Source organism: Temnothorax curvispinosus, unplaced genomic scaffold (assembly GCF_003070985.1).
Source record: "Temnothorax curvispinosus isolate PA1 unplaced genomic scaffold, ASM307098v1 QBEX01000632.1, whole genome shotgun sequence".
NCBI classification, from domain to species: Eukaryota; Metazoa; Arthropoda; class Insecta; order Hymenoptera; family Formicidae; genus Temnothorax; species Temnothorax curvispinosus.
Genome location: NW_020210412.1, coordinates 509,424 through 519,710, shown reverse-complemented (window position 1 = coordinate 519,710; position 10,287 = coordinate 509,424). Strand labels below are relative to the sequence as shown.

The following is a 10,287-nucleotide window of genomic DNA, read 5'->3' as shown; positions in this document are numbered from 1 at the left end:
AAGCCGATAGAGCGAAAGTCGTTATATTATGGATATTTATGCACTTGGGCACGCACCGTATGCGAGCAAAAATAGAGTAAAAGGAGTCTGCTTACGGCCGAGAAGAGAGGTTGGTTTAGGTTGGATACCGGTGGCAGAGGTGAAACGGGAGGGTTTTTACGAGGCAGTAATGGCCGATAAGGTGAGCTTGCGCCCCCACCGTCGGGGCTTACTCCGCTACTGTACCCAAGTGACTGTTCAACAGTACCTATTCGCTGTCGTATACTCCCTTACTTTCTCTCGGAACGACTCGTGCCACGCTTTATTTTAAGTCGTTTACACATTTTCTTTATCGGCACGAGCCTCGTTTATATCGCCGCGTCTGATATTCGCAATCCCAAGCGCTATGGGATATCAGAGATTCGTTAGAATGCTCTTTTAATAAGTATTTTAAGTGGCAGCTCGTAAAGATAACATAACTTGTTTTACAACAAGATAAGCAGCAGAAATGGGATGACGAGTCGATGAAATCTTATACAAACTCAAGTCCCATCTCGCCAATATACATTTCTCTTATTAATTTTAAACTTGAACTTCAAGTACTTTGACGACGTTTATGCGGAGATATGGTTCACATGTTATTATTAGCGAAATAATGAAATATTTTTCAACGTGCCATCTTGTCTGAAATGCAATTCGCGCGCGCGCGCGGTATATTGAGAAGAGTCAATTAACATTTTCTGAAAAATATCTTCTCAAGCGCTATTTTATTTGTAATTCTTACGGGAATCGAGTAGATGTAGCATGAAAAAGAAAAAAAACGAAAGAGCCCGCCACAACTCTGGTTTCGTTGTTTGCAGGGGCGAACGGAATGCGCAGGCGCGGCCGACAGACCTACACGCGCTACCAAACTCTGGAGCTGGAGAAGGAATTCCACACGAACCACTATCTCACCAGGCGGAGGCGGATCGAGATGGCACACGCGCTCTGCCTGACGGAAAGGCAAATCAAGATCTGGTTCCAGAATCGGCGAATGAAGTTGAAGAAGGAGATTCAGGCGATCAAGGAGCTAAATGAGCAGGAGAAGCAAGCGCAGGCGCAAAAGGCGGCAGCGGCAGCGGCAGCGGCGGCGGCTGCGCATCAGCAGCAAGGGGGCGGTGGGGGACCTGAGGGGGGCAACTAGGGGTACGCCCTGCATCGGAGCCCCCCTGACCACCCCACCGCTAATCCACACCACCCTCTACTAGCACCGCAATGTACACAGCTGTATTAAAGGTAAGTGTCATTTGTCTGATAATTGTCTTTACTGCAACTTTCTTTTGAGGCAGGCGTTAATTAATCCATAACATGATCTTTTGATTGAAGAAAAGTGTATAAATCTCTAAAAGTTTTAGTACATATATACCTATACTACATTTATATTATGTTTCTTTATGTTTTATATACCCAGTAATGATATCAATAAAAAATGATATCTTTATCTCCACAAAATTGTTCGCTATTAGAAAATTAGAAAAACACACATAAAATATTCGAGTAACTATATCTGTATTAATAATATTATTATAACATTTATCTTCACTGTTTTATGAGATATACTTGTACATGTATGTTTTTCGACAATATTAGAATATTGTCGAAAATTATATAAAATTGCAATTCAACACTCTTTGTGAATTAACAAAGTGGACGTATACGCTTGATGCAACAGTTAGGATCATGTGTTATGCACTAAAAAAGTGATAGTCGCATAAACGTTAAAAGCAGCGTTAAAAATGAGATTCGAGCTTTTAGCAGCAGTGGCTTTAAAATTAAGTTTACTCGGCGGGCTTAATGAGGATAAACCGCGTACAAGCGTGCCTTCATAATTTTCTAAGTTATGTTGTATTCGCGTGTATTTAACTTGCGCTGAACGTGCATCCCAAGGGAGCGACGAGTGCAAACTTGAAATATCGTATCAAGTTTATCTTGTCGTTTCTGCGAGTACCGAATAAAAAACTTATCAGTTTTATCGCGCTGTTCTTGCTTCCGCTACTCTAAATGATCCTGATATGAGGTAAAATTACGACGTTTCGTATCGTGGATTTCCTAGTCGCAGAATCGAAAATTGTCAAAGCACGTAAATTCAAAAAGAAGAAAATCGCTTAGAAGTGATAGAGTGCCTGAAGCAAGCAGATGACACAAAAAAAAAGAAAGTAGAAAGCGCAGTTAGGTAAAAAAATACCAAGGACAATACTAGTTTCGCTACACTATCATAAAAAAATCGCTATATAATTTGTATTTTTCTTCGAAAGCGAACTATCCATTCTCGGAAAATAAATGACCCCTTAAATTGTTCGGTTGAGACAGTCTATACAAACTATAAAAAAAGGTTCCCGTTTTTTTTCACACTTTCACTGACAAGTGAATCTTTGTCGCTGCAGGAAGACTTCTATTTGAGCTATAAAAAACAGGCCCTAGAAGTACTCACACTAACTTTAGCTTAAACGTAATTCTGATTGTCAATTATGTTACGCGCGCATATTTTCTTTCCTACAAACGCAAATATTTTTTATCGATTATGCTTAAATATCTTTTATTTTTTGAAAGTTAAATCATGTAGTATTAAGTAATTATTAAAAGGGCAGAACTTTTAACTAAAATTTTTAAATATAATATACGTAAAAAATAAAAATAAAATATTGCAGAAATACTGCCATAAAAAATCACAAACTAATTTATTACATATACGTTCTCAAAATATTTAAAAACGTCTGCGGCAGAAAAGAAATACGCCAGGCAGAGAACTACGATCGAAACTCCTCATTCTTCGGAACCTACTGGAGCGCTTAATATCTCTTTTTTGGTATCTTCAGGCGACGAAGAAGTTCGGGCATAAATTTTGTCCCGATTGCACGTAATATTACGCCAGCGAAGCGATTCCCCGATTAACTCCGTGGATTGCGCCGTAATTGTACGCCACTTGAATCGCGATTAAATAACTCTTCGCCAGTAATATTTATTTAATCGTGCTTATTTAATCGGCCATATCGGAGTAATCGTACTCTTGAAGCAGAATCGTTATCGATTTATGCCACAATCATAGAAACATAAAAATCTGCTTGTAACGGAAATTTAGATTTAAAAATTAATTTATTTGTAACTTATTTGTGTGTTTCTGATATTTTATTATTTCTTTTATTTTCATATATTTTTCGTACATTCTGTGAATTGTTTATCGTATGTTTTATATTCTTTTTAATTTTCTTTTCTTTATGATTAATATACATTTAATACATAAAGCAAATGCAGATAAAGAAACATGTTTGCCATTACGTGAAGAACTTCGTAAAAGTAAATCGCAGAATATTTTATTCAAAAAAAGATGAAACAGATTTATTTTTGTAAGTTGCTCTAGATATATATGAAGATAAATTTTGACAGTCGACATGAAAAAGCAATTTAGAATAGAGTTTTAATGGTCAATGTATGGGACAGTCGCGGCGCGATATCGAATGATTGATTCATTTGTTCTGTCAAGTTAGAAATGTTTGTGAATGCTTTTATTATAACATTCGTATATTAGAAAATATACATAGATAATATTTTCTAATAATATAATGATATTATAATAATAAATATTATAATATCTTTATCTCTCTTTACATATGTGCTTATTACATTACATAAGAAAAAATCTATTGCACGAAAATAATCTAATTAAACGTTTCAAATAAAAGATAATTCTATAATATAAATAATATAACATATGTATACATATATAATATACGCGCCATACTGCAGATGGCAAGCATGTTCTAAATAGAAATAAACACGTTATTTATGTAATCAAGATCATTTCTGGCTATAATTATGATTAATCTAGATCAATTTATGTTAATTAACTATTTATTTCTTAAATTAATGAACATTAGAGATGCTCTTTAAATCTTTAATTCTTATTTTTCTTTATATTATGTATATACTTTTCTACATATAATATATGAAAGCCCCATTGAATAATTTTGGCAAAGCCAGCAGCAATGCCATCTATCCATTTCAAATGTTTCTGAGTTAAGTTATGGCTGCTTCGTCCTTCTGTTCACGTGGGCGTGGCGAAGGCGTGGATATCTATTTTTTGGCATTAGTTTAGCATTTATTATAAAAATTTATTGTTATTTTGTGACACAAAATTATTTAACTATACATTGACTATGTTAATTGTCAACAAATATACATAAAATATGCTAAATACGGAAAATAACATTCAAAATTTGAATCATTCCATGTAATACTCCGCGAGGTGCTTACTTTACATGTACTTAACCAGTCTCGTGACAGGTGGCAGCACGAATCGGCGTTATTCGGTCGATAACGCTTTGCCTCTCTTACCGACTACTCTGTCGGTACGTAACGTAATTTAGAGTTTGCCTCTACCCACCAAGCAGGATATATTGAGCGGTAGTTCGATGATCGCCCGTAATGCGCTTTATGGTTTGTTTTTATCGACGTGGTTATATAGTAACTCACGGCTTTCCTGTTTCTCGGCGTGGTGAATCGAATCCGGCGCGACGCGCCCGTGTGCGCGGCACGCTGGTAAGTATTGGTGTCGTATAAAACGCGCGCCGTGCTGAGTCGGCAGGGCTATTCACATTTTCCCCGCGAATGCATTCTCGGAGCTATCGATCAATAATCCAATAAACCCGCGATTCGCAGTCCCATGAAGAGAAAATAAAGCATGACGCCGCGTGATTTTATTGCGTAGTAAAGCGTGATTTCGACAGATCGATGCGCGCGATCACTGTCGCTTCGTCGCGCGCGCGTTTACTTACCCGCTCGCCAAACGGGTAGGTCAGGGATCTTTATTGGCTGTAAAAGAAGACGTTACGATCCATAAAAGCGTTTATAGCGCTCAAGTAGTCTTACCTCGCTTCTTACATCCCGGTTATATCCATTACCCCTTCCGCGGTCTTTCCAAGGGCGGCCACTGGCACGCGTTTTCTCTCTCTCTCTCTCTCTCTCGAATGCCTTTGAGATTTACAGGTTACGCTCCCGGTAACACCTCGTAAACTTGGCTTAACGACTTTAACCGGGCCTAACTGCTTCCTTCCTGCAATCAGACCCTGACCTACCTTGCACACGGTCGTCCTAGAAAAATTCCGAGATACCAATTGCACGTGGCACTGTTTTTTGATTTCATCGAAAGATTTGAACATGTTTCTCTACTCGTTGAGATGAAAGCAACACTTTAATTCTACAAATATTTACAAAGTATAATGCTTTCCATCAGCATATTTTTCAAAATCATACATACCTTTTTATTATGATAAAATTATAGTAATTTACAATTATGTAATTAGAACTTTATTACCAATTATAATATTTACTGTGAAAATATACGATAAGTAATTTGCACTGTCGTACTTTCAGAATGCGCTAATATTTCTTTGAGTAATTTCTTTGTGTATTTTATAATTTTAGATTATGCTTTATTATAGTTTCATAACTTCTATTGTTACGTTAAGGTATAGTAATTCTTTTTACTAGTTCTATCATAATATTTATGACTATTATTAGCTGATATTCTCTCTTTCAATTCTTGTAAAGTTTTTATTCAATCAGAATCATGTAGGATATCCATATAGATATTAGGTTAACAGAAAGACGGAAACATGAATGATTTGTAAAATTGATTTAGAAGGGAAGATTATTTATGAAAACTTTGATAATGATGACTATCTGTATCAATCATTTTTTATAGTGTGTTGCATTTTAGATTATTAATTATTTATTATTGTGCAATTAATTCATCCATTTTTAAAAATGCTGTGTTGAATCGAATTCATTATTGTCTTCTTTCCACGATTCTCGTGATTCTCTCGCTTGGCTTGCTTCGTACTGCGAGAATAAATCTGCGCGGGAATCATGTTTCGACAACTCCCAAATGACAGGTTATCGTGATTGCTTTTAGTTATCTCTTGATGCGTGATATCAAATAAATGTGAAGATTAAATTTTATACATGTTAGTAAAAATATATGTATAAAATATATGTATATATGAGAATAAATGGCGTAGAGTATTCTAGTTTTGATAAATCTTAAGTAAGTTTTTATTTCTTTTTTAAAAGTAATATTCAGTTAAGAACAAGTATTTTTTAACGTTTTACGCGAGATGTAATTTTAATTGATGTATATAATTGCCAATATAAAAATAACACTTTAACAAATAGGTACATTATTGTCATCGATGTTCTTCTCAATCAATCAAATTATGACTAAATAAAGATTATCGAGGCATTTTGCAATTGTCTCATAATTGCATATACATTTTCGGTACTTATCGATGAAATAAGAATTTTACAAAATTTATTCTCGCTTGATTTTACCATAAAAAAGTGAGCAGTGCTGTAGCTTTCGGTACCATTGCATCACATTTACGCAACAATATAAAAGAAACCGCAATATAAATACTCGGAGAATCCCTGCGTTTCAAAATTCTGAAATATAAAGAAGAATCACGCGAGGTAAAAAACAGACAAAGAATTGGTACCGTTTTTTTCTTTCGGTTTCTCTTTTTTTTCTTTTTGTATTTTCTGTCTTTTATTTAATGAAGTATGGCTGAAACAGACCGTGGGCAACATTGTGCATCGACCACCAGAAATTCTCGATACAAAACCTAAAGTCCGCATAATTTTATTTCTTCTTTTTTCAAGAACCTACTTAATGCCACATGTAGCATATGTTTACTTTGCCCCTGGTTGGTTATACTTAACAAAAACGCGACTTATAGCTATATCCCAGTCGTGACACGAAAATCGCTGCAACATTGCCAGATTATTTTACACAGTTTCCTTTTTATCATTTTTATAATCGAGTATGTTTAAAAAAAATGTCATGTGCTTTAACATTCAATGATTATAAAATGATTAATTTTAAATGTCTAGTGTATTGAATTTGAAGAATAATATTATTAATAATATTATTATGATAAATAAAATAAGAAAGAATATATTATATTAAATATTGTCTCATCTTGTTATATCCTACCTCGTTATATTAAATTAAAAAAAAAATTTGTTTTCATGTTTATGATAAAAGTATATTAAGTATATTAAGTATATTAAGTGATCAAGTAGCTTTTATTATAATTAAAATATGATTGCACACGCCAATGTACTATTGCGTGCTGCATTTGCTACACAGGAGAAGTGAGTAAATTATTTTTCATTTAAAATCGAGATTGTGTGAAAGAACGCGTGTTTGATTCAACAACAGATAATTATATATAATTTTTAAGTGCCAACGTACTAGTATCTACGTTGTAAACTATCTATATTAATTAATTTTATCCCTCTATTTACGCGGATATTTCCGATGTGTAGATAGCTTATTTATGCATGCCGCTCGAGATCAGATTAAAATAAAAGTGGAGCGAGATGAATACATTCCTTGACCATGCTTATATGTGTGATAAATATCGTCCGCTCAATTTATCGTCCTTCCGTTTATATGCTTTATGGCTCTATGATGGAAATACTTTTAATTTGCATTATAGGGTAATCTTCTTGCATATATTTTCTTATAATCATATAAACGATCACCGCACGGTATATATTACTTGCAAAGAGACCGAAAATATTTCTCGAAACGACGTAAGTTATATATTACGCAAGAGCGTGATGAACAAAATTTTGACCACAAATAGAAAAAATGATACAATAATAATATTAGAAAAAAAGTATTAGAAAAAAGTGGAAAGAAAGAGAAAGAGAGAGCTCCGTTGTGCGCTCTCCGCGCACACTTCCGCTTCTTCCAAAGTTTATATAGTCGAACAATCATCTCGCTCACCGTCGCGACTTCCCGCAGAGTGTATCACAATTAGCTGGCATCTTTCACCCCATACCATCATCATACCCTCCACTCAACTTTCATAAAACCTTCCCCTTTCTTTATATAAAATCTACGGATACCCGAGCCAACATGAGCCAAATTTAATGAACTGCCACGCAAACTTTTGAGAGCTTATTTCAATATTATGATGAATATAAGCGAGTTGGCACTAGCTCAGTAACGCCAAAAAAATTCATGAAAGGATATATTTAGTTACTTTACAGAACACATAATGGATTGTATAACTTGCAAATTGAGAAAAGACTGAGTGCACCATAATTTTTTATTTAACTTACAGAACGTTGTAGCAAAGTTAAACAACATAAATCAAATTAACGAGGAAGATTAGAGGAGATTTTAAGGAAATACTATTTTATTCGAAAATATTTGCTATAAGTATTGAATAACTGAAATATGGGCAGTATATAATCATGATATGATATTCATGATGATTTGATGATATCGGAAGTGCATGATTAATTGTCATTGCTTTACATTGGAAGTGAAGTTGCGAAGCGGAAGGTATTTCGAAGCGGCGGGTTTTGCCCTCGCTGTACACAAACTTAAGAAGTAGATGCGGAAAGGAGGGGACATAGCAGCAACGTAGTTAGTTATACGCCGTGCATGCTGGCAACAGCGCCGGTGTGTTTTTCATTTTCTTTATATCACCCTTGACGCTCGTAAAACCATTACCCATGACCAAGCGAACGCAACTTCTGTATAAGCCCTATCGGTGTGCGCGTATAAACGCGCGGCGTCGAGACATTCTTTGATGATACTGGAACTTCTTTTACTTGCGCACTCCTGTAGGTCCGTAAGACGAACCCAATTTCCTCGGCGACGGCAAGTCGACCCTTCGGATTTGTCCGACATGCCCACGGGAAGAATTCAGTTTTCTCGTTGGCGATTGGTTACATCTTTTCTCGGCCGTTATCCTTTCGTAACGCATTGTTTCCAATGATTTAACTGGCTGCACGCCGATCGCCATTGCCAACATTCGGTAAATTAAAAAATTATCAACAATCCTGTTATCCTGTAATTTAACTCAGATAACTTGTCGTTAACGATATCTGAATTCCTAAAGTGATTGTCGTGCTACATATATTCTTATTCGTTTATTGATTTATAGGTTTTCGAACATTTCCTTCAGATATCGGTTACAAATATTTTTATGTTCAACTATACATTTAACTGTTTAGTGTGAGCGACGCCGCTGAATTTCGTTATAGTTATAATGTCTAAAATGTTCAAAGTTCTGTTCTCGCGAGGTCGGGAAAACGAGTCGGAGATTCTGATGTGTAGATAAGTCAGTTAGCCACTCGCTCTAGCATGTTCCGACGTGGTGCATTTTTTACATAGGTATTTTCTTATTGCTCTTTCTTTACCCTCTTTCTCTTTCGCTCCCACTCATTTGTAACGAGTGATTCATCATCGGTGTCGCCTTCTCTTCTTTCTCTGATTAACTGGCTGGCTGGCTGGCTAGCTAGCTGGCTGTTTGGTCCCTGAATCTTCCGTTCTGTTTTTTTTTCTTACTTTCATCTTCCTCTTATTCCTCCAAGCTACTCCATATACTTATTTTGTTCCTGCATTGATGTCATATCAACACATAATTCTTCCTTATTATTTTAAAAACATACTTTTAGCTTTCGTATATTTTAAAATGCCATTATTCGTTAATATTTCTGATCTTGCAAGTAATACGGTTTTCAACAAATTACTTGTATCCATAATTAAGACGAGCATGTCATGCGACGAACGATGTTTTTTACTTTTATATATTATCTCATTGGTGTGAAAAGATACAATAATATTTCTCTTCAAAAATTTATAATGAACATCTGCGGTGTAAACACAGCAGAAGTATAAGAAAGAGATTTAAAACCAAATTATTCATTTCTTCTCTACTCTACTCATCATCAAATTTTTTTTTTAATTTTCTATATTTTATTTTTACAATAAATACAGTAAATCTGATGAATAAAATCCGTTTTATGAGCAAAGAACAAAGATATGCACAAAAGGAGCCTGTTTTTGCGTTTTTAGAAAATTGCATTGTGCAGTTGTTTTTATCGTTACTTTATTATTTTTATCTTTATTACATGACACAAATTTAATGGCCGTATACTCGTTGACAACATAGCATGTTTATATTTTAGTAGACTATCGATTTACGAAAATAAATAGATATTTTAAAATCAATAGTGTTTGAAGACAATACTAGTTTACGCGCCGACGCTTCTAGCTTATTCATTTCCCGATAAAACTCATCATTTAAAGATTCTATTTTATCCGGTGAAGGTGCTATTGTTTTATTTAGTATTAATGAATCTTTAAGCGCGCTGAGGCCGGAGTACTGCTCGAAATATCCATGCATTTTGATTAGTATTGAAGAACGAGGATCGTTCGTTTCGAAAAGTCCACCTTTGGACCGGAAGGTG

General features: G+C 35.0%; 2 protein-coding genes across 3 annotated transcripts in view; both read left to right on the top strand.

The window, feature by feature from the left end:
* The first annotated feature begins 850 nt into the window (after positions 1 to 850).
* Positions 851 to 1,162, top strand: LOC112456559 (homeobox protein abdominal-A homolog). Its single transcript, XM_025019186.1, has one exon. It carries the CDS (start codon positions 851 to 853, stop codon positions 1,160 to 1,162), a length of 312 nt encoding a protein of 103 aa, XP_024874954.1.
* LOC112456336 (homeotic protein antennapedia) overlaps positions 1,162 to 10,287 on the top strand; it is a 148,774-nt gene continuing 139,648 nt past the window's right edge. For both annotated transcript variants that reach the window (XM_025018838.1, XM_025018829.1), the window contains exon 1: positions 1,162 to 1,254. The gene's annotated coding sequence lies outside the window, so the exon portion shown is untranslated. The remainder of the gene's footprint in view (positions 1,255 to 10,287) is intronic.